General features: G+C 47.1%; 1 protein-coding gene across 1 annotated transcript in view; it reads right to left on the bottom strand.

The window, feature by feature from the left end:
- Positions 1 to 3,992: 3,992 nt before the first annotated feature.
- The window catches only part of NAALADL1 (N-acetylated alpha-linked acidic dipeptidase like 1), a 34,072-nt gene continuing 14,344 nt past the window's right edge, over positions 3,993 to 23,720 (bottom strand). Inside the window, exons 10-19 of the mRNA XM_060260225.1 lie at positions 23,345 to 23,430; positions 22,232 to 22,295; positions 20,476 to 20,543; positions 18,260 to 18,351; positions 17,134 to 17,224; positions 16,056 to 16,137; positions 15,509 to 15,685; positions 14,229 to 14,319; positions 5,513 to 5,605; positions 3,993 to 4,218 (exon numbers count right to left, since the gene is read on the bottom strand). Coding sequence (XP_060116208.1) covers positions 4,047 to 4,218; positions 5,513 to 5,605; positions 14,229 to 14,319; positions 15,509 to 15,685; positions 16,056 to 16,137; positions 17,134 to 17,224; positions 18,260 to 18,351; positions 20,476 to 20,543; positions 22,232 to 22,295; positions 23,345 to 23,430 — 1,016 coding nt within the window. The 3' untranslated portion in view covers positions 3,993 to 4,046. The remainder of the gene's footprint in view (positions 4,219 to 5,512; positions 5,606 to 14,228; positions 14,320 to 15,508; positions 15,686 to 16,055; positions 16,138 to 17,133; positions 17,225 to 18,259; positions 18,352 to 20,475; positions 20,544 to 22,231; positions 22,296 to 23,344; positions 23,431 to 23,720) is intronic.

Here is a 23,720-nt window from a genome sequence, read left to right as displayed (position 1 = left end):
TGTCTCCCAGAACTGGCAGGGTGCTTCTGGTTTCTGAACTGTTAAACAGGCATTGCTCTGAACTTTCCAACTTTGGAGATCTGTCTTTAAGTGGTCATTTGAAAAAAAAAAAGTCTCTTAAATAATAAAAGGGGATCTTTGGGGGATTTTGAATGCCATGGTCAGCATCAGTAGCTGTGTGCTTAATTAGCGGAATCTGTGTAGCCCCTCTCTGCTGTTGTGTGACTAGAACTCCAGCAAGAAGGATAGCAGCTTTAATTCCAAGTCACTTACACGGTTTCTTTTTTGTCCCCCCACCCTACCCTTGGCTCTTTTTCAGATCCTGGAGTGCACGTTCACATTGTTTCAGGATGCAAGGAATAATTATTGGCACAGGTCCATCATCCATCACAATTGTGTGCCGTTTACTGAGCAGCGTGAAAGCAATTCCTGAAGATTCTCTATCATCTCTGGATCCTGATAGCCAGTTGTTGCTGGGGCGATGTTGCAAGGAGAAAAGCAACCACTGGGCTATGCTGTTAGGCGCAAAACCTGGACGGTGTCCCGTTGCAAAGGGATAATCCATCTTCCTCTCAAACCCTTTCATCAATTTCCCACCCAACCCTCTTTCTCTTGGTCCTATTGGCTTGCTTTGAAATAGAAAAATAATAAATTTAACTTTCTCCAGCATTACCAACCCATTGTCTGTCTCCTCTCCTGTTTTATATTCTTGTCTCTCCTACTCATGTAGATCAGTTCTAGGAGCTGGATTATATGATAAGCAGAATGAGGTGATGAAGGCCTTGCTGGACAATTATTTTTATTTCTTTCATTCTATTCATTTATACACCACCTTTCTCCCCAGTGGCTCATGTCATTCTCCTCTCTTCCATTTTATCCTTCCAACAATCCTGTGAGGTAGGTTAGGCAGATAGAACAGGGTAGACAGCCAGCCTATAGGGTAGGAAAAATAGTTCTGCAGCTTTAAATGCCAAGATAACGATGGGATTTGTAGTTTTGGATACTGTAAGTCAGGTGGTCCTGAGAATAGCCTTTATTGGCCAGTGTAGGAGCCTTTTCTGGTCACTAATTGAGCCCACAAAATATGTTGATTGCCCTTTTATTGCCCTCTTCCCATTGTTTTGTGTGGCGAGCATGCGAGAGAGGAGGGAGTCACATTTCTTTCACTGCTAGACAGGAACAGAATAGAATTCAGCATGATTTGCCCTACCTGATGTATTGGAACGCAGTGAGTAGCTAACCTGCTGATCATCTTGGGAGTTCAATAAAGCTGATATGTTCTAACGTGTTTGGTGCATTGATCACACCTAGAGGGCATTCCAAAGCCATCGGAATGCTACACTGAGTGTGTGTGAAATTGGGCTTCCATGGCATGAGTGGGGATTTGAACCTGAGTCTCCCAGACGCTAGTCCAGTATCTTAACCACTATACCATACCAGCAGAAAGGTAGTTTGTGTGTTGACTCTGGTCATTCCCTTGGCTTGGGCATAAGGTACCAGGAATTCCCAAAATTGGAGGGGGAGGCAGGGCTGAAATAACAATTAGGCCAAATAGGCACTGGCCTATGAGCCCCCACACCTTTAGGGGCCTCGGGCTGGCTTTCCCTCCCAGTTTCTCTCCTGCTTGCAGCCCTCCCAGCCTGCACACATAGCCAGCAACTGAGCTCCTCTTTGCTCTGCTTGCCCGGTGTGGTTGCTGCTGGCATCCTCCTCATCAAGTTTGCCTCTACCCCAGTTTTGTCAATGGGGCTTTTGAGAAAGTGCCTACATGCTGCAGCGGGGGCCACAGGCAGTGGGGCCGGCACTCCGACTCTGAGATAATTTGCAAGGCCCCTCCGTCCTGAGAATTTGACTGCCGAGGGGCCTCCACAGGGTTTAATCTGGGGGGAGGGGGGACTTTCATCGCCACCATCTATGGGCTCTAGATAAAAAAGGCTCTCTGAGGTTTCAGAGACTCCCATGACATTCCAGCATTCAAGGCCTTCTGCCATAATTAAAATTGAAATGCCAACACATAATGCGCATAAATTGTGAAACTCACCCAATGTCCCCCCAAGCTCCAACAAGTGTTTACATTTGAGGGGGGTTATTCATCCTTAGGCCCAGATGCCCCCCTCCTTCATTGGCCCTTCCATGGCTACTTCTTTCAGTACTCTGGATAGCAGCTTGTTTGAACTAAAGCAAGTATATCAAAAGGTAGAAGCATAACCCTTCTGAGGTAGCAACGCTGGGGGGGGTGTCTTCTCTCCTTTGCAAGCCCACTATACCCGTGCAGATGTTAGACATTGGACCAGGCCTTCCAGGTGTGAGTTGCATGTTGCACGCATGCTGTGTTCCAGGTGTAAGTTGAATGCTGAAGCCAGCAGAGGGCAGTAACAAGCAGGGTGTAAGAAATGTTTCCCACTACCAAACCCCAAATCTCATGGAGACTCAGCTCCAGCAGGGGAGGGCAGACTTAATATTTCTGGTGGGAGCTTCTTAATGTTCCCTCCAGTAGCCTTGAGGGCTGCCAGTCACAAAGCAGTGACTTGACGGGTGGAGCTAGTCACAAAAACAGCAGCTTGTGAGGAGATCACAGAGTTTTCAGAGCTAGTTTACAGTACTCAGTTGGGGAAACCTTTCCTCTACTGATTTCTAAATGCAAGCCATCTCCCTCCCCTCCCCACACCATGTGAGGATGTTTTTAATGGATGTTTTTAAATGTTGTTTAAATTGTGATTTTAGAAATAAACATTAATTTTTAAACATTGCTTATCTTCCTTCCCCATGTTCTTAAAAGCCACAGAATGAATTTGAAATGCTGGCAGAATTCAAGAAGTGAAAGACAGTTTTGCTCAGGCATCAGTATAAGCCATGGGAATCACAAAGCATGGTGTGTGAGGGGGGAAATAGGGAGAGATCCCACCACTGCTTCTTTGCACTGTGTTGAAAGAATCATAGAGTTGGAAGGGACCTTCAGGGTCATCTAGTCCAAGCTCCTGTACAATGCAGGAAACTCACAAATACCACCCCCTGAATTCACAGGATCTTTATTGCTGTCAGATGGCCATCGAGCCTCTGTTTAAAAACCTCCAAGAAAGGAGAGCTCACCACCTCCTGAAGAAACCTGTTCCACTGAGGAACTGCTCTAACGGTCAGGAAGTTCTTCCTAATGTTGAGTCAGAAACTCTTTTGATTTAATTTCAACCCATTTGTTCTGGTTCTACCTTCTGGGGCCACAGAAAACGGAGAAGGATGGAGACAGCTTGCTCTGACATAATCATCAGTTTGGGGTCCAGAATGGGAACTTTCAAAGAGGCTTTGTCCTCCCTTCTTTCTATGGCAGAATGGGGATTCATACCTGAGTTTCCCAGCACCTAGTCTGGCTCTCTGATGTGCTTGAAACAGCAGAAGCCACTTAAGTGGGAGAGCTGGAGGAAGGCATCAAACTGTGCGAAGCAGAGTGGCTAGATCCACCCCACTATCTGCCAAACCCAATCCGCCCCCCATCTCTCCATTTGCCATACCTTATAGGCAGGGGTCATTTTGTAGAAAAAAGTGGTGCCCGGAGTTTATTACCACAACTCATTTGCATATGCCACAAACCCCTGTATAAAATTATATCAGCTCAGCATCTACCTTAAAATGTTTCTTGAATTATAACTGTCATAATAAAACCTTACTCCCATCATACTTTTTAAATTACTTTCTCCTATGTGGCCACAGTGGCATGATGAAGATTTCCATGTGTCTGCTTTATAAGTTTTGGTTATTTTCCCATTTTTTGTAGGGGAAAATATTAGAAAGTTTGTCAAATCTTAGAGTTCAGCAAAATGCTCACAGGGGGTTTGAACAATGGAGCCCAGAAGCAAGTATTTGGAGGTGCGGGGTGGGTGGGGGGCGGGAGAAAGAAAGAGCACAATAAAATTTAGAGGCTCTGGAACTTCACTCCTGTGAGCTCCTGCTCAAAAGGAGGCCTGCTTATAGGGGTCATTAAGTTGCAAGCAACTCCCTTTGAACACTCTACAGCATTTAATAAAGGCTCAGCATTATTCCTGTTATTGCCATTACTGGTCCACCGGTTCAAGGATAGATGCTGCATTTTCTATGGCTTGGACAATGATTGTCAGGTGCTGGTGGACATTCTCCCAGTTGCCCAGCTCCTTGGCATTGGAGTAGGCATCAGCAAGGCCAGGGAAGGTGGCGATGGCAGATGATCTGGAAGCCATGATGATGTGGCTGCGTGGAGAGAGAAAGGAAGCAGTGAGAAGGGGCAGGTCCTAGCAGATCAAACTGATGTATCGAGTACACTTGTAAAAAATTAATTCTATTTATTAATAGGCCACCTTTCTTCTGAGACTCGAGCCAATTACACAATTGGAAACAATGCAATAAGAAAAGAGAACATACAACCAGTGGTGAATAACACTGCACTACTACAAAATTGTAGACCAATTAACTAAGAAACAGTGTGATACATACAAATAATGTAATGGAAATGAACTGGAAAACTGGAAAACTGATGTTGTAAGCAATGTGGTATATTTTAGAAGAAGCAATGGAATCTGAATAAAGAACACAGATGTTAAGAAACTGTATTTGTGCAGTTTAATGTAAGCAAGGGGACAGCACCAGGCAGGATTTCTTAGCTTCATTTACATTTGAGTCCAGCAGCACCTTAGAGACTAACAAAATTTGGGGTGGGCAGGGATATGAGCTTTCAAGACTTTGTCAGATAGGAGTTGCATCAGATATGTCAGATTTGAGTTGGAATGGAGAACTGTCTGAGACTTTATACCCCAGTCAGAAGGTGGGAGGGGAGTTGCAAAGAAGGAACTCAGGATGCTGAGGTACAATGCACAGCTGATTAGAGCAGAGGAGAAATGCTTGAGGGCAGAAAATTAGCATCTGTAGTGAGATAAAACTCCAGTGTCCCTATTCAGCTCTAGGGGTTCCATTGTTCTGAACTTGTAAATAAACTCAAATTCAGCAATCCCACGTTGTAATCTCCCCTTGAAGAGTCTCTGTTTGAGGACTGCCACTCTTAGGTCAACAATGGTTGAAACAGTTTCAGGGAACCAGATTAATGTTCAGGGCCAAAGTCAGATTGGAAGGAAAATCAGGGTTGCTAGAGACTTCAGCAGGGTACAATGCTATGAAGTCCACCTTCCAAAGCACACATTTTCTCCAGAGGAGCTGATCTCTATATTCTGGAGATCAGTTGTAACAGCAGGAGACCTCCAGGACCCACCTGAAGGTTGGCAACGGTAGGCTTCTGCCAACAGGACACAGTAAAGCAAAGCAGGGAAAATACAGAAGATTTCTTAATCAGGCCCTCGAACAATGAGTGCAGGATCCTGTATGATTAGATTGGATCCCAGAGATCCACTGCACACTAATGGGGGCCCTTTCCCTTGACACAAGGCATCTCGTTGAGCCCCTTGGGGCAGCAGAGGCATCTTGGGCCAAGGGAAACAAATCCATAGGCTCCAATGCAGAGAGCCCCAAGAAAGTGGGTTATTGATCCATTTACCTGTAGTAATACCTGTCCGGGAAGGCCCTGGGGTTCAGGAATGCCCTTTCTAGCAACATCAGCTGGTCGTTCACCATCCGCACATGGAGAGGACTGTTGAGAGAGACAGCAGGTTAAGGGGAAAAGGGCTGGCTCAGACATTTCTTGAGCCTCCCAGCCCCTAGCAAAGTGCACAGAGGTACAAAAATCACAGTAACCCTATTGGATCACTTCAAAAAGGAAGTGGACAGAATGGAGCAGGTGCAGAAGAGAGTGAGAAGGATGATCGGGAGGGGCCTGGAGACCAAGCCCTCTGAGGAAAGGCTGAGGGACTTGGAATGTTCATTCTGGAGGATGTTGAGGGGGCACTTGATTGCTCTCTTTTAGAGGAGGGCAGGGAGCTGTTCCTGTTGGCAGCAGAGAAGAGGACTCACAAAAATGGGTTCAAATTAAGGGCAGGAAGGTACTGGCTGGATATTAAGGAAAACTTTTTTACAGTAAGAGAGTTGTTCATCAGTGGAATCAGCTCCCTAAGGAGGTGGTGAGCTCCCCCTCACTGGCAGTCTTTAAGCATCAGCTTAAAAATCTCTTCACATTGGGCATTGTGACTAACAGACAATACTAGATCTAACCTTCTAAAAATCTTTTTAACCTCCTTTTAAATTCACTTATGCCAGTGACCCTCACCACATCTTGTGGCAGGAAGCTCCACAGTTCAACCACCCATTGTGTGAAGTACCACTCCCTCTTGTCTGTCTTGAACCTATGGCTAGTCATAAGCTGGATACAGATGGGCAGCTTGAGGTGGCAGCCTCCTGGCTCAGAAAAAAAGGCTGGCACGGTCCGAGGTGTTCCAGGGTGGTCAGACAGTGTACACCCTGCTGCTGGAAGAGGGACGGGCTGCGTGTGCTCTGGAGGATTGGTCAGACCGCTCAAGCGCATGGGAGGCACTTCCCTGGTGCTCCCCAGCCATTCAGACGGCTGGGAAAGGCGACAGGGAAACACTTCAGAGATTTGCTACCACTTATTAAGTAGTAGCTTTTTAAGGTGGCAGAGAGGTGCAGAAGGATGACATAAGGGCAGGAGCAGGGCAGGACCCAGATGTAGGCCGTCTGTATTCAGCCATAGAGTGATCCTTCCAATAGGTCCAAGTACAATGGGAATAACAAAAAAGTTTATCCAGTACTATGAATATTTTGTAGACCTGTCATGCCACCCCTCAGGTGCTTCTTTTTCTCAAATACAAAGCCCCAGATGCTTTAACCTTGCCTCACAGGGAAGGCACTCCAATCCCATGATAATTTTAGTTGCACTTTTCTGCACTTTTCCCACCTCTTCAGTATCCTTTTTTTACAGCACAGGACTGCAAACAGTATTCCAAATGAGATCACATCAAGGACTTGTATAAGGGTGTTACAGTATTGAGTATTTTATTCACAATCCCTTTCCTAATGAGCCCTGGCATGGAATTTGCCCATTTGTATTTCCATCACAAACTGAGTTAGCATTTTCACTGAACTATCTACCAAAATCCCAAGGCATTTCACCACTAATCCAGTTTCTGTGTGAAACTGGGATTTGTTTATTTTTTTTGTCCCAACATGCATCACTTTGCACTTACACAATAAACGTTGCCTGCCATTTCATTGCCCATTGTGGAGAAATCCCAGATGGCCGATAAAGGCTAAATTCATTTACAAAGCTGCTGATTCATTACCTCCCCAAGACAATATTTGACACCAGCTGATTTTTAAAGGATTTACTTGTCTCTGACAATAACACTGGGCACTCATTCAGCCTGTACTGGATTCAAAGTCTTGCTCTGATCAGCACTCTGAATTTCTTGCAGAAAAATGTATTTATTTAGTTACCGTATTTGCCGGCGTATAAGGTGACTGGGCATATAAGACGACCCCCCAACATTTCTTACAGGAATTGGAGATTTGAACTGAAACCCATTATTGTTAGAAACACCAGCCACAGTTCTAATCTCTATTTGCTATTTAGTCACCATTCCTATTTATTATTATTACGTCTATCTCCTCCTTCCCTCCCGCCTTCCCAGAAACTCTCCTCAAGAAACATTGGACAAAAAGGAAAGAAAAGAGCTCCACCAATGCGCATGAGCTTTCCGCACTCCCTCAGGGTGGGACAATGTTTATGTTTGAGGCGAGGGGCGGAAAAAGAAAAGGGGGGCCTCGCTGCGCAGGCTCAGTTGCGTCCCGTTGTCAGCCGCTTTGACACCCGAAAGGGGTGTGGGGAGGCTAGGTAGAAAAGGAGGAAACGAGAGAGACAGAGCGCTCCCGCCCGCATGGTGACATGACGTCAGTGTGCCCCGTGCTCGGGGTCCGGCGGGCTCTGATCCCTTCTCCCCCCCCCCCATCCCTTCCCGCATGGGTGCGCGCGAGAGCCAAAGGGGGAGGGTCGAGCGCCTGTCAGTGAGTGAGTGAGGCGCTGCTGGCTGGGGCGGCGGTGGGCCTCCTTCCCCTTCCCTCTCCCTATGGCTGGGCTGCTGAGGCGCTGAGGGAAGGGTCCGAGCGTGAAGCGGAGCATGTGGGGACGGGGGCCATGAGCGCAGCAGCCTCCGCCGCCACCTCGTCCTGTACAGGCTCCGGTGCCGGCGGCTTCTTCCTCTTCCTGAGCGGCACCGGTGACGAGCCCTGCGTGGCCATGGGGCCAGGCGAGAGCGCGGCCGGCTTCTGGGCGCTGCTCTTGCCGCTGCTGCCGCATCCCGTAGCCTCCTCAGGGCTTCCTTCCTCGGGCGGCGGCGGAGTGCACCCGGTGTATAAGACGACCCCCCCACTTGGAGGCATGTTTTTCGGGGCAAAAAAGTCGTCTTGTACGCCGGCAAATACGGCAGTTAATTTATATTCCACCCTTTCCCAGACGGGCTCAGGGCGGATAACAACATTTTAAAACGGTAATCAAAACCAATAAAAGTAAACAATACAATTTGGCGGCTCAGTTGGGCACATCATAATGTATTGAACATTAGACAGTATAAAATCAGTATTGCAGCAGAGGTGGTGTCGCAGCATAGGGTCAGCCAATGGAATAGGATGCCCGCTGCCTCAACCAAATGCTTCGTGGAATAGCTCCTTCTTACAGGAAAGGTAACAATTCAGTAAGGGCCTGAATCTCTGAAGGGAGCTGATTTCACCAGGCTAGGGCCAAGGCCAAAAAGGCCCTGGCCCTGGTTGAGGCTAGTTGGACATCTTTCAGGCCAGGGACAGCCAACTGATGTTGAGTACCAGATTGTAGTGTTCTCCAGGGCATATATGGGGAGTTTTTCGAGATTTGCAGTGCTACTCCGTTCTAAGCCCATTGAAATGAATAGGTTTAGACTGGAGTAACTCTCCTTAGGATTGCACTGTAAGAGACTGAGCCGTGCTCACGGAGATTTCCAATTCAGATTTCATCCCAACATAGGGTTGCTGACTCCAGCCTAGGAAATTCCTGGAAATCTGAGATTCAGGAATACAACCTGTGGAGAAGGGGATTTGGGAAGGGATTTCACCTAGAATCTATGGCAGGAGTCTCCAACCTTTCTGAGCCTTTGCAAATCTGAGGCAGGATAGTGTGCATAACAACAAAATGACTGCCAAAATGAGGTGGAACCAACCACACAGTATCAGGGAGTGAGGTCATACATAACTCTAATAGTTATTTCAACATTCCAGGCAGAACGACCCTTGGCACTTACCGTGAGGGGTCCTTCTCCTAAGAGGACAGGAGGACATCTTGGGTGTTTCCCACCGTCCAATCAGGGAGGCAGGAATTTTTCAAAATCTTCCTTCCTGTGGCTGTGGGAACCACCCCTTCCTCAGTTCGGGTGACTCCGAGCAGCAGTAAAAGGAAAAAACTTATACCTAATGAAAAAACATACTCCTAACAGAATAACTAACAGTTGGTCAGGGAAAAGGAAAAGGTGGGTGTTAACCCAACAGACTGACCAAACAGGCCCTTATAGGAAAGGGAACATGGAGGAACAGGTAACAGTTAACAACATGAATGAGAAAAAACCTCAGAAGTAAGTTGGCAGATGAGGTAAAGGAAAAAAGGTATTGCCCAAGGTAGGGCGAGAGAAGGGAGGGCAAGATGTCCTCCTGTCCTCTTAGGAGAAGGACCCCTCAAGGTAAGTGCCAAGGGTCGTTCTCCCTAAGAGGCGGAGGACATCTTGGGTGCTCCCAGAGCAGTATGTTAGTCAGGGAGGGATCGCCCTACTTGGGAAGTACATGTTGTAGGATTCGCCGGCCAAAGGCTGCATCTGCCGATGCGTAGGCATTCAATTTGTAGTGTCAAGTAAAGGTGGAAATAGACGATCATGTCACCGCTTTACACACCTCTTCGACAGAGGCGTTCTTGTTAAAGGCGGCATTGGCAGCTGCACTTCTGGTCGAATGAGCAGTGATCCCTGTAGGTACCTTGAGGTGCATCGCCTTGTACGCTTCTGCAATGCACTGTTTAATGGCGTAGCTAATGGCCGACTTGGACATCTTCTGGCCAGGTCTGGGAGCTGCTATGTTGATGAACATGGAATCCGACTTACGAAAGGGCTCGGTTCTGATCAGGAATATCTTGATCGCCCTGCGCACGTCCAGGGTGTGCCATATGCGTTCCTGGGGGTGCTTAGGATCCGGGCAAAAGGATGGCAAGTTGATTTCTTGGTTCTTGTGGAACCTGGATGAGACCTTAGGTTGGAAGGTAGGGTCTGGATAGAGCACCACTTTGTCCTTATGAAAAACACATAGCTCTCGCTTGACCGACAGGGCTCCGATCTCGGAAACCCTCCTGGCTGAGGTGATTGCCACCAAAAAGATAGTCTTCATGTGCATCATCTTTAAAGGTACTGACATCAAGGGCTCAAATGGCGGATTTGTCAAGGCTGAAAGTACTGGATTCAGGCGCCAGGTAGGGAAGCGATGAATTTGAGGTGGGGAGCTCATTGAGGCGACAAATATGAGGGTGTGATGACAGACTAACACCATCCACCTGTTGAAGCACCGAGGACAGGGCCGCGATCTGGCGCTTAAGCGTGGCCGGTTTCAAACCAGAGTGAAGTTCGTCCTGGAGGAACTTAGGAACTGAAGGGTGGAGGGGATCCACTCCCTTCCTCCGGCACCACCTGTGAAAGGCCTTCCATGACATGTTGTAGATCCGTGTAGTGGATTCCTTTCTGGACGCTAGGATGGTATCCGTCACTTCACCGGAGTAGCCAAAACCTAACAGCGATCTCCTCTCAATCTCCATGCGGTCAATCTCAGCCATTCTGGATGTGGATGCCACACTGGACCCTGTAATAGCATGTCTGGCCAGATTGGCAGGTGAAGGGGCTCCATCACCGACATCTGCTGGATTGATGAGAACCAAGGACGTCGAGGCCACCAGGGTGCAACCAGAATGACCTCTGCTCCCAACAGACTGATTCTTCTGAGTAGCTTCGGGATGACTGGGATCGGTGGAAAGGCATACAGAAGCTCTTGTGGCCAGGGAGACGTCAGGGTGTCCGTCACTGCTGCCTGGCTGTGGAAGTACCTCGTGAAGAACCAAGGTAGTTGGTGGTTCTGATAGGAGGCAAATAGATCCACCCTCAGCTGCCCGAAGTGATTCACTATTTGCTGAAAAAGAGACTTGTTGAGGGACCACTCCCCGGATTGTATGCTTTCCCGGCTGAGCCAATCTGCTTTGACGTTGTAGGCCCCTTTGATGTGCTCTGCCCTTACTGATCTTAGGTGGAGCTCCGCCCATTCGAATAACTTCATGGCCTCCCTGTGGAGGGCACCGGACCTGGACCCCCCCCCCCTTGATTGTTTAGGTATGCTTTTGCTGCTACACTGTCCGTCCTCACCAGCACGTGCTGTCCCGTCACCTCGTCTTGGAAGTGCAGCAGTGCTAGACGAATGGCCCGAAGCTAGACCCAAAACCTCTTCTGTCTGGACGTTTAAGGTACTTGGGCATGGCCCTCTTCTTGTCCCGCGTCTCCACTAGGATCTTATCTAGGGTGTCCCCGAAGAGCTTTTCTCCCTGGAAGGGATAGGCTGCAACTATTGATTTAGAATGAGCGTCTGCAGGCCAGGCCCGGAGCCACAAGCCCCTCCTTGCAACAGTGGTTGACGCCATCGCTCTGGCGGAGAAAGTAAGAGCGTCCAGGGAAGCGTCTGCAGAGAATTCAGCTGCCCTGAGGAGCCTGTTAGTGCCCTCCAGGATCCTCTTGTCTGCCTCTGGTAATAGTTGGGTTAGTTGTCTTAACCAAACAATTGCCGCCCTAGAAACTATGGAGTTTGTGGCGGATGCCTTAATGGCCAAGGCCGTAGCCTCATGGCTCTTCTTCAAGGCCAAGTCAATCTTCTTGTCCCAGTTATCCCTGACTGACCCATGGCCATCCTCGGCTAGCAGCCCATGAGATTGAAGAGCTGCGACTGGGGCATCAACCAGAGGGACCTGCAGCATGTCATTGGCAAAGGGGGGTAAATCATACAACCTCTTAATCGCATTTGGAACTTGTTTGTTAGCACCTGGTTTTGCCCATTCTGATTTTAGTTGCCGTTCGAAAAACTCTGGAAAAGGAAACACCTTTTCAGAGGACCGCAGGCGAGGAAAGAATTCAGTATTCCCCTTGGGCTTATTTTTTGGGTTAGTTAAAGGGCTGTTGGTCTCCTGCTCCTCAGGGGGAACGTGGAGGTCCAATGCTGACAGCACCTTAGCTAAGAGGGGCTGGTAGTCCTCTGCCTTGAAGAACCGTGAAGGTGGCTCCGGGGCAGGCATTTCGTCTATTTCCTCATCTGATAGGAATTCGCCCTCCTCCTGGTCTCCCTCATAAGAGCTCTCAGACTGGTCTCCGTCAAGAGATCTCTCTTCCAAGAGGTCACTGGCTAGGGACTTCTTCCGGGTCTTAGGGAGCCCGGCACGCTCTCTGGTTCTCTTGCGGGGAGAGAATCTGGAGGAGGAGCAAGAGCTAGAGGGGCCTGGCCTGCTATGAGAGGCTGCCCAGACTGCTGCCCCCACGGTCTGTTTAATAGATTCTAAAAATTCTGAAATAAATGAAGATCCCATGTGGGGTACGTTACCCAAGCCCCTCTGGGGCTGGAAGGGCTCTGGAATGGGCTGGGCCTCCTCCTGGACGAGATTTCCCGGCGGGAGGTTGGCACCCGCTGTTCCTTGTCGTCCCGCAGTCCCTCGTTGCCGCTCTGTTCCGTTTCGCGCCCTTTTGCGCTCCGGAACACGGCCGCCGTCTTCGGGGGAAGGCCCAGCCACGCGCGCCTCTTTCCCAGCTGGGGAAGACCAGCGCCGCTTTCTGCCGCTCCTTTGCGGCCCGCCCCTACAGGGCACGTTGCCGGCAGCCGAGGCAAGACCCGAAGTCATGCCGGCTCCGGGGGACGTCTCTTCGGTGCTGCTCCGGCCGCTTGCGGGAGCGTCGTCTCCCATAAAGACGTCCCTAAAGCGCCTCTCCATCTCCTCGCGCCGCTGCTCTTCTCGCATCGCGGCTTTGCGCCTGAGCCGCTGCTGCACCGTTCTCCTCGTTGAGGGAGGAAGGAGGCAGGAGGGGGGGGGGGAGGCAGCTCTCCTCGTTAAAGGAGAAGGTACCAAGGAAAGAAGTTGAAGAAGCAGGAGGGAAAGGTTTGTTCTTTTTTTTTAAAGGTATAAGGGAAGGAAGAAGAGTGAAGGATAAAGATTAAAATAAGAAATAAAGATTAAGGGATAGGAGCCTATCCTAAGCCTTGCTCTCCCTGTCGAGGCAGGAAAGGAACTGAGGAAGGGGTGGTTCCCACAGCCACAGGAAGGAAGATTTTGAAAAATTCCTGCCTCCCTGATTGGACGGTGGGAAACACCCAAGATGTCCTCTGCCTCTTAGGGAGAATCTCTGTTTAACAGGATGCCTTCTGAAACAAACACATTGTGTAGAAATATTTCCTTGTATGCACACAGCTTATCGTTAAGATAAGATCCTTGTGCTGTGAGGAAGAAGAGATAAGATTTATACCCCACCTTTCACTTGGAGTCTCAGAGCAGTTTACAATCTCCTTTCCCTTCTGCTCCCCACAACAGATACTCTGTGAGGTAAGTGGGGCTGAGAGAGCTCTCAGTGAACTGCTCTTGAGAGAACAGCTCTGAGAGAACTTGCAACTGACCCAAGGTCACCCCAACAGCTGCATGGGGAGAAGTGGGAAATCAAGCCCGGTTCTCCCAGATAAGAGTCCATGCACTTAACCACTATACCAAACTGGCACTTAACCACTATACCAACGGCAGCTGCTGAAGCAATTTTTAAAAACCTTTTCCGGCTATCAGATCTCCAAAGCCCTGCTGGGCTCAAGCCTCACCGTGTCCCACTGACCTTCTAAAAACACCAAGAAAGGTATTGGTTGGCGCCATGGCATCCACAGGCACCAAATGGTGGGGCCTGATCTATGGTATACCATAGAGTTTGCCCTCTGAAGCTGCCTTTTTCTAGGGCACCTGCTCTCTGTAGTATGGAAGTCAATTCTGGGAGCTCTCCAGCTCGCCCCCCCCCCCCCCCGCCACTGCCTGAGGCTGGCAACCCTAGCCCAGTGACAAAGACCTTAGGCCCTCTGTGTTTAAACTCTTTCATCAGCAATAGTGGGGATAATCCTATGAGCCTCCCTTCAAGGAGGCTCCTTATTGTAAGGATTACTGAGATGAATGGATGTGAAGAGCTTTGAATGTGCCCAGTACACTATAGAAATCCTATAGGACATTACTAAGGGAGTCTGCTGACCTGGGAGATTCTTCTTCCTCCAGTCTGGCAATCCGCTGATCGAGGCGGGCAGCTGCTGTCTTGAAGTGCGCAATTGCAGCCTGGAGTGGGGCTGGGAAGAGTGGGAGAAAAGGAAACAAATGTATTGGTCCATTTAAATATGTATACCCCTCTTGTCAATTAAAGCATTCAAGGTAATTAATAAAAAGCTCACTAAAAACTAAAATCACACAGTGGGCAAATCTAGCCCCTAGGCTAACTATGAGCCACTGAAGTTATATTTATTTATTTATTTATTTATTTATTTGGGATTTATATCCCGCCCTTCCCACAAGTGGCTCAGGGCGGCTGGAAGTTCTTTCTATTGCTGAAAACTGGAAGTTCTTTCTATTGCTGTTTTTTTCCCCCTCTGCATCCCAGGATCCCATCTGGGTTCTCTAGAATTATGGCTCAATTAGGAGGACATGTAAAATTATGATTCAATTAACTGGATTATGGTTTGTGAGACTGTCTGAGCGCAGGCTGCTACATTGACTAGTGAGTAAAGGTCCATCATACAAGGGTCCAAGGCACAGTTCTAAGTTGGTTTATTCCTTTAACTAAGGATTTGCACAATGTACAAATGGCTTCTTCCCTAGCAGGGCTCTCATTAGCTCCCCAACAACACCTTTCCAGACGGTTTGCAACCAGCATCCTGCTTTTGCAGACTAACCATAATTAAAATAAACCATGGATCTACATTATGCCTGAACCAAGCTTAACAGTGCAATCCTAAATAGAGTTATACTGTTCTAAGTCCCCTGAAATCAATGGGCTTAGAAGGGTGTGAGTAGTGACGCTACTGCGGTGCGTTCACACTGCACTAGACAATGCGTTTTACATGTGGATTTTTGCTATTCTTACACAGTAATTCTGTTATGTATTCCTAGCTTATCTTTAACCAACAGAGTGTTCTTGGGGTTTAGATCAGCACAGAATAGGCTACTGCATGTTAAGTCAGTTTTGCAGACCAAAAAGAGCCTTCAGCAAGGTGTAACAGTGGGGAAGGGAGGCTTTTGGCTGGGATCTTTGTTTTGAGAACAGGGGAGTAAAAACCATGTGCCTCTTTTCAGCTGTGGCACAGTGGGGATATATTTCCTTTCCTTTCCATTCCTTATGTATACCTAGCTCTCCACAAGATCAGGTTTTATGAAGAAGAAAACACCACCAGATCCACTCTGCAGGAATATGTCACCAAGGTTTGTGCAGTCATTCCCCATAGCTACCACCACCCACCCAGCAAAACAGTTGCATATCAGTACCAAGTGACATATTGTGGTTCACCAGGTCTGTCACAATAGCCTCCTGGTTGGCAGCATTATACATCTGTTCCAGCATCTCCCCGTAGTCAGTCACATTGAGTGGAAGGATCAAGGTATCAGCCAGGCGCATCAAAATGTTGCCAGCTGTCCGTGCCACAGTCTGGTGACTGGTGAATCCTGGGAGAGAAAGAGCTTATTAAGGCTAATAGCAATTGATAGATCCATTCATCCTAACATTTTGCGGCAGCAAGCTCAATATATTAATTATGCTTTTTGTGAGAGATCTTTCTTTGGTCTGTCTTGAACTAGCAGTCAATCAAGTTCACTGAGAGAGAGAGAGAGAGAGAGCGAACAAGAGGGTGGGAAATCTCTCTTATCATTCATAGAAAGGTCAGAAAATAGTAGTGAGGAGGGGAAGCAAAAGGAAAGTTTTTAAGAATCATTGCACTATTTAATTGAGAGATGATTGCTGAGCAATTTTGGAGATTTCCTGCGACTTCCAGGCAGCAGCCCCTCTCCCTCTTTCCACTCTCTTCCCATCCGCTACCTGGATCAATGAACTTATCCGCATAGTCAAAAGTGTCAAAGGCTGTGTGGTAGGCAGGATAAATGCGCGCTGAAGTCTTGCTCTAGGCAAAAGAAAGAATCAGACAATCCAAAACAATCCAAGGATGAAATACCCTCAAAGAGTTTGGCACTCTGCAACTTCAAGTAAAGCTAGCCTGTCCTAAAGTAAACTCCATTTAGGAAGCACCGAGAGAAGACTGCATGTTTACCTTTTCTTTGTTCCCTTGCTCAGTCCCAAAACTTGGACAGAACATTTGTATTAGTATTACTTATTTATTTATTAAACTTTTTTTTGCATTCTGAACTTCTCACAACTGATCCCTGCAAATTCACCATACCTATTTGGTCTTCCCAGAGCTTTTTTGGGAGCAGGAACGCCTTTGCATATTACACCACATACCGCTGATGTAGCCAATCCTTCAAGAGCTTACAGGGCTCTTAGTACAGGGCCTACTGTAAACTCTTGGAGGATTGGCTACATCAGGGGGTGTGGCCTAATATGCAAAGGAGTCTCTGCTATGAAAAAAGCCCTGTTCCCACCTAAAGTGCGGTAAAGGTGATGCAGAGCCCTCCCCTTGCACCTGCGTATAGTAGTGTAGTGGGAGGGACAGCAACTAGGCGGCAATTCTAAATGGCAATGCAGATTTGGAATGTTCTATTCATGACTCTGTCGGACAGAAGAAACTCCTAAGACTTAATTGGTGGCTACCTGTGGATACTCAGTTTATAACTGGCACCCTTGGGGAGCAAGAGGAAGGGATAGGTCACCAAGCAGAGACTTGGGGCAGCCATGGGTTTCTTCCAGCCTCCCAGGGGTCCAGTTACAAGGAACAGGGACTGGTTTGCATGTCCATTCCTTCACAGAGGGAAACAAGGTCTTTTTGAACACTTGCCCCATACAAACAAAACGTGGTGCTTATATGCTACACCAGCACTCAAATCAGCGGTATAAACACTTGCCCTTCTCAAAGCAAAGGCCTGTAGAAGCCAAGGGAGGAAAACCATAAAGACCGCTTTTAAGGTACAAATGTAGGTCTCCTCATTCAGGGATCTCTTACCCGATCATAGGTGTAAGCAATATCCATGGATGTGATGCCTAAATAGTGAACAAAAGGGGCATAATCGCTTCCGGCACCCAGGGATCCTAAACTGAAGGAGAGAGAAAGACTGCAAGTCAAAAAGGACCATACATCTATCAGAAACAAACATGAGTAACACAAGCCTGCGTAGCAATATAAGAAGTGCATAACCTCCAACAAAGGTGAAAACAGGGACATCTACTGCACTCCCCATGTATTTGTATACCTGTTGAATTGTATCTGGTAAATGGTAAGTTTTGGAATGAGGTGGTTTAAGTGTGAGATCTCAAGGTTTAAAGTATAATTTTTGTCAGTTATATTTATGACTACTGGATCCATGTACTTTGTACTACTATTTACATGATGCTGACCATACCAAGTAGGACTCCCAGTACTGTCTACTCTAGGCAAATGCTAAAAGAAGTGAGGGGAGGTGCCTGGGAAGTATGTCATGCCACTTCTGGTGACACCCTAGGAATTTCCTCAGTCTCTATGATAAAACAGAGTCTGAGGAAAATTCCAAAACATCCTAGAGCATCCCTATGGGTGGCATTTTTTCTCCCACTCCTCAGTTTCTTATGGAGAGGCAACTGGGGATGGAAAATTACCCACTGGGACCAGGTAACTGGGAAGCCTAATGGCAAGCTGCTCAGATAATATAATTTCAGCCTTATGCCTGCACTGCCTCTCGATTGGTTTCCAGACCCAAATTCAGATCAATACTTTTGAATTTTAGATACTGGATCTGCCTGCTCTCATATGAAACTGTGAGTGTGTGCCGCAGCACTGTTGTTTGAAGCACAAGGTACATCAGTCTTTTCCTCAGTAGCACCAAAGCGATGGAACTTCCACCCAAAGGGTTTTACCTTACTCCTTTCCTGTTAGGGTTTTAGTGCCAAGCTGCTGTTGAAGAGGTTTTGGGATATCTCACCAGCAGGTGTTTTTTGTTTTTCCGTTCTGCTCTGCTGCTTCCTTTGATGGCTGTTTCATCTGATTTTAGTCTGTACCTTAGCCAAATGTTTAGTAGTCATATTGAAGATTTTAATCAAAAACCAGGGGTGTCAATTTTTTCATTAATAAACAAACAGCCGCACTGCCTTTTTACCTGGGGATGTCTCCATAGATAGAGCTGGTTCGGTTGAAATGGAGTTTCCAGTTATCATACACTGAAATGGAATTACTTCCTGGGGTCTGGACCTAAAGAGAAAAGACATGTGAGGAATATTTTTAGAAGAAAGGCTATTTCCACGTAGAAGAAGGCTTTCCCATTTAAACTAGAGCAAAGAGCCCTGACTTAAAAGAGAATCCACAGGATGGCTGCTGACAAAGCTTTGATATGGAAGTTTTCCCTTCAGCCAATCGGCAGGGGTGGGTGGGTTGGATCTAAACTCTGTCTTCAAAATGGCAGAACTATGGCTCTGTTTTTCTCCTCTCCTTCATTCAGCCCTTTAATGGGCTTTATTTTAGTTCCCAGCTGAGCAGTGGAAAAAAGGAAAAGGAAAGGTCCCCTGTGCAAGCACCAGTCGTTTTCGACTCTGGGGTGACGTAGCTTTCACAACGTTTTCACGGCAGACTTTTTACGAGGTGGGTTGCCATTGCCTTCTCCAATCATCTACACTTTCCCCCCAGCAAGCTGGGGACTCATTTCACCGACCTTGGTCGGAAGGAAGGCTGAGCAGTGAGCCATACTTAATTGTGAAGGGGAGAAAAGGCTACTGAGCCACTGGGGGACAGCAAAACTGTGGTCATGTTGGCGCTTCTGTGCAGACAAAACAGATGGGCAATGGGGTGGGGGCAGAGACAGCTGCCAGAGCTGTAGAGATGGTGTATGTGGAATCATTCCCTGCCTATCTCCTGCCCCCACATGGAACCAGTCAGAAGAAAAGACACAGAGAAACCAGTCCTTTCAAGCAAAGATGATGGTACTGGCAACTTTGGACTTTAGAAAACTCTTCCACATGGAGGCAAAAGTAACCACTTCCAGTAATCCATCCAGGCTAATAGCCTTTATCCTCTGGAATAGTCATTTGAGTACTTCTCTTGCACATAGGTAACCCCCATCCCCATAATTAGGTTTCCCTGCCTTGAATCAGCTGTCCCTTTAATAACACCGGCTCTGCAGCAATTAGCTGGTGATGTTTTGCTCAAAGCCCAGAAGAGCTTTCACCTGCTGATTTCTGCTGATCAAACCACTCTTTAAAATGCTGGAGCATTTACAAGTTCTCTACCTGATGTCATGACAGAGTTAACCTGTTTGTTTGACATTGCTAATTGGTGGTTAGTTAGATAGGACCTATGAGGCATCAAGTAGAAGTTCCCATTTTAGAAGGGGAAAGTCTTATGAATAATGAACTGACCTTTACCCTAGCTATTGCTAGATCCAAGTAGTCAGCCTTGTTGGTCTGAAGTAGTAGAACAAATTAGGAGTCAAGTTGCACCTTTAAGACCAACTTAGTTTTATTCAGAACGTACCCTTTCATGTGCTCTCTAAGCACACTTCATCTGACGAGGAATCCGGTTATTGCCTGAGTTTTATTCTGTAGGCATTTTAGGAGTTTTCTCCCTCCTGCTTTTGTTTAGAGCAAAGGTGTCAAAATGTGCCCCAGGGGTCGAATCAGGCCCCCGGAGGACTCCTATCAGGCCCCTGAGCAACTGGCTGTCCTCTGCTTCCTTCTCCCTTTCTTGCTTCCTTCTGCATCACAACTTGCTTTGCCAGGCTTGCTCAATCGCACAGGAGCTACAGAGCAAAGCTCCTCCCTTGGGGAGGAAGTGGGGGGAAGGAGAGCTAGCTCTGCCAGGCTCTCTCAATTACACAGCAGAGCTACTGAGCCAAGCCTCTCTTCCTTCTGTTGGCTGAGGCTCAACAAGCCAGTGAGGTGGATTAGGCTGAGTGTGTGTGTGTTTGTCTGTGTTCTTTATAAAGTTGATATCTCCCCTACCTGGCATTACATTTTATGATACACATGGCCCAGCCCGACTAGGTGAAGATCTTGCCCTCATAACAGGACCTTCAGTTTATGTTGTCTTTTCTGAGAGAAAAGGGTCTGCAGAGATCTGCAACTATTCCAGTTGTAATGTCTGTTTTAAAACTGAAGCAATGAAAAGCCTGTTGTAATGTCTGTTTTAAAACTGAAGCAATGAAAATGAAAAGCCTGTTATTTCTTTACTGCAAGAAACTGGGCCCATAACCTTTTGTGGTCACATAAAAATAATTCACACACATGTTCTGTGTTTTTATTTTTATGTGCCAACAAAAAGTTACAGGAACAGAGCACAGGCCATTTTCTTCTCCAGCAATTTTACCCAGCCCTGTTGAGTTACCTGTTTGGTTGCTTCAAAAACAACACTTTGGATAGGTGGGGTTCCCTGGACGCTCAAGGTAGCATTGGCTGTCAAAGGAGAAACAGAAGGATAAGAAGAGTCCCTCAAACCCAAGATCATCTCCATCCACCCCAGCATGGCTCCTGAGTATTTAACAGCTACATGACAGACAAAAATTCAATAGGGACAGCTTTTATTGCTATGAAGACAAAGGGATGCCAACAGGCCTAGAGAACAACATCCTCTTCTTTTAATAGAGGCTTAATGGACAGTGTAAGCTTTTGATCACCTGGTATTTGCTGCAGATCAAACTGATGTGAGAGGTAAAGTTAACAGGGGCCAGTTAGCAACCCTAAGCCTGCCCTACTCATAATCTACCAAGCTGAACACAGGCTGCCAGCTGTGGATGGTGGCCTTTCAGGAGCTGAATGAAATGCCTGCATTTGCTACTTAGACAAGGCTGTAAAAAGAGAAGGGTTTTATTTATTTATTTATTTAATAGGCTTATATTCTGCATTTTCCCATAACGGGCTCAGGGTGGATCACAACATGAACTGAACAACAATAAAAAACCTACAATTTAAATTTTAAAACAATACAATAAAATTGCTAATTTTTGTTGTTAAGTTATGGCAAGCCACAGGCTACTGGACTACGTGAAGGGCTGCAGCGGTTGGGAAATTCTCGGAGAGTTTCGGGACAGAGGCTGAGGAGGGCAAGGGCTGGGGGAAGGAAGGGAGCCCTGTAGGTTTATAATGCTTTAGAGCTAGGGATGCCAGCCTCCAAGTGGGAGCTGGGGATCCCTGGGAATTGTAGCTTTTAAAGACTACAGAGATCTGTTGCTCTGGAGAAAATGAATGCTTTGGAGGGTGAACTATATGGCATTACACCTCACTGAGGTCCCTGTCCTCCCCAGGCTCCATTGACAAACCTCCAGGTTGATGTAGTGGTTAAGTGTGTGGACTCTTAACTGGGAGAACCGGGTTTGATTCCCCACTCCTCCACTTGCATCTGCTGGAATGGTCTTGGGTTAGCCATAGCTATCTCAGGAGTTGTCCTTGAAAGGGCAGCTGCTGTGAGAGCGCTCTCAGCCCCACCCACCTCACAGGGTGTCTGTTGTTGGGGGAGAAGATATAGGAGATTGTAAGCCGCTCTGAGTCTCTGCAGTCTTCTTCTTCTCCCAGGGGTTTTCCCAATCTTGATCTGGCAATCCTACCACCATCCCCTGCTGGTGGCCGAGAGGATATGGCAACTCTACACAGAGCAGCCATTTTCTCCAGGGCAGCTGGTCTCTGTCATCTGGAGATTAACTGTAATTCCAGAAGATCTCCAGGCTTCACCTGGGGGTTGGCAACGCTATGTCAGGCCTGCTCTAGAGGGAACTATAACATAGTGCATGCTGAACAAAGTTTGAGTCCAGTGGCACCTCTAAGACCAATGAAGTTTTATTCAAGGCATAAGCTTTCATGCACAAGAAATCTTATACCTTGCGTAAAACTTTGCTGATCTTAAAGGTACCACTGGATTCAAACTTCGTTCTGCTGCTTCAGACCAACATGGCCACCCACCTGAACCTATGGACCACACTGATTTGGCTGAACCATGGCTAACATGTGAACATCTGGCCATTGAGGGCAAGGATTATTCTCCTTTTTTGCAAATTCTCCCCACGGTATGGCAGCAGTCAGTAAGAACGTTTAGAGCCCGAAAATTGGTTAATATACTGGCAAAGCTTAATTGTATGGATGGTGCTTACCAAAGACCGCAATGTCCACGTTGATGTAGGCCACACTGCGCTGTTGCAATTTGCTGAAAAATTCCTGTGCAGGAGAAGCACAGGGCTTAATAAAGATATCAGGTTCTTATCTCACTACACACGCTCAATCACTCAGTTCTCCCATCTGGTAACTCTTTTATTATCCGTATTCTAATTAGCTGCTATACAGGTCTTACCAACTGCATTAATCCAATCTTAGCTGTGTTTATCACTCAGTTACTTATGCATCTTGACTTTAATTAGCCCTTCTTGGCAACTAATTAGCCCTTCTTGGCAAATTGGTTACTGAATGTCCCATTTTGTTGACTGTACTGACTCAATATATGTAATCTGTCTTAAGATACTGGGAGCGAGGCAAATTATAAATAATGCAATTAAATTAAATTAAATTCTGTTTCAGATCTCCTAGTTCCAGGATATTCTGGATGACACCTCTGCCTTCGATTCTTTTCAATATTGATTCTTTTCATATCCGGCTTCTGGACTGATGCAGCACAGGAGTCCATAGTTAACAACCTCCACTTATCTATAGGTGAGAGTTATACCACTCTGTTTATATACAAACAGGCTTTCTGATGTTCTGGCTTTTATTATACCAGATATTGGTGGTGTTAAAATTAAAAAAAAAAATTGAGAGCCAGTTTGGTGTAGTGGTTAAGTGTGAGGACTCTTATCTGGGAGAACTGGGTTTGATTCCCCACTCCTCCACTTGTACCTGCTGGAATGGCTTTGGGTCAGCCACAGCTCTGGCAGAGGTTGTCCTTGAAAGAGCAGCTGCTGTGAGAGCCCTCTCAGCCCCACCCACCTCACAGCGGGGAGGAGGATAAAGGAGATTGTGAGCTGCTCTGAGACTGAGATTTGGAGCGGAGGGCGGGATATAAATCCAATGTCGTCGTCTTATTATTATGGTTTAAAATAACGCTGCAACCTGGTCCTTCTGGGAGAAAGGTGATTTAAAAGTGTTGTAAACAAATAAATATTGCATGACATTTGATGCTCTTTTTTGTAATTGAAATTACTACTAACTAGCTACCTCCTCTCTTACCTCAAATAGCATGGCTAATACCACTCACACTCTCCTGGTTCTTTTACCTCTGTGTACTCAGTGGAACCAATAAGACCAAATTCCTCTGCACCCCAGCTGCCAAAAATAATGGACCTTCGTGGGCGCCATTTCCCTGAAAAGAAATCAGGCCACATGTTAAGGCCTCCTGACTTTCAGTTGCTACTTTGGTTGCCAGCTCTGTGTTGGGATATGGGGGGGGGGGGGGCGGGTTGGGATTCTGGGGAGGGTGGTGATAGTGCAGGGAAGCAACCTCAGCCACCTCCAAAGCAGCCGTTTTCTCCAAGGAAACTCATCTTGACCAGCTGTAATGGTGGGAGATCACCTGGAGATTGGCAGCCCTAGGTGCTATGTGCAGAGAGAGGATAGGATCAGATGTACCTAACCCAAAACTATAGATGCCAG

This window comes from Heteronotia binoei, chromosome 1, assembly GCF_032191835.1.
Source record: "Heteronotia binoei isolate CCM8104 ecotype False Entrance Well chromosome 1, APGP_CSIRO_Hbin_v1, whole genome shotgun sequence".
Taxonomy (NCBI): Eukaryota; Metazoa; Chordata; class Lepidosauria; order Squamata; family Gekkonidae; genus Heteronotia; species Heteronotia binoei.
Note: the sequence above shows the minus strand (reverse complement) of the source record. Positions and strands in the feature narration are given on the sequence as shown.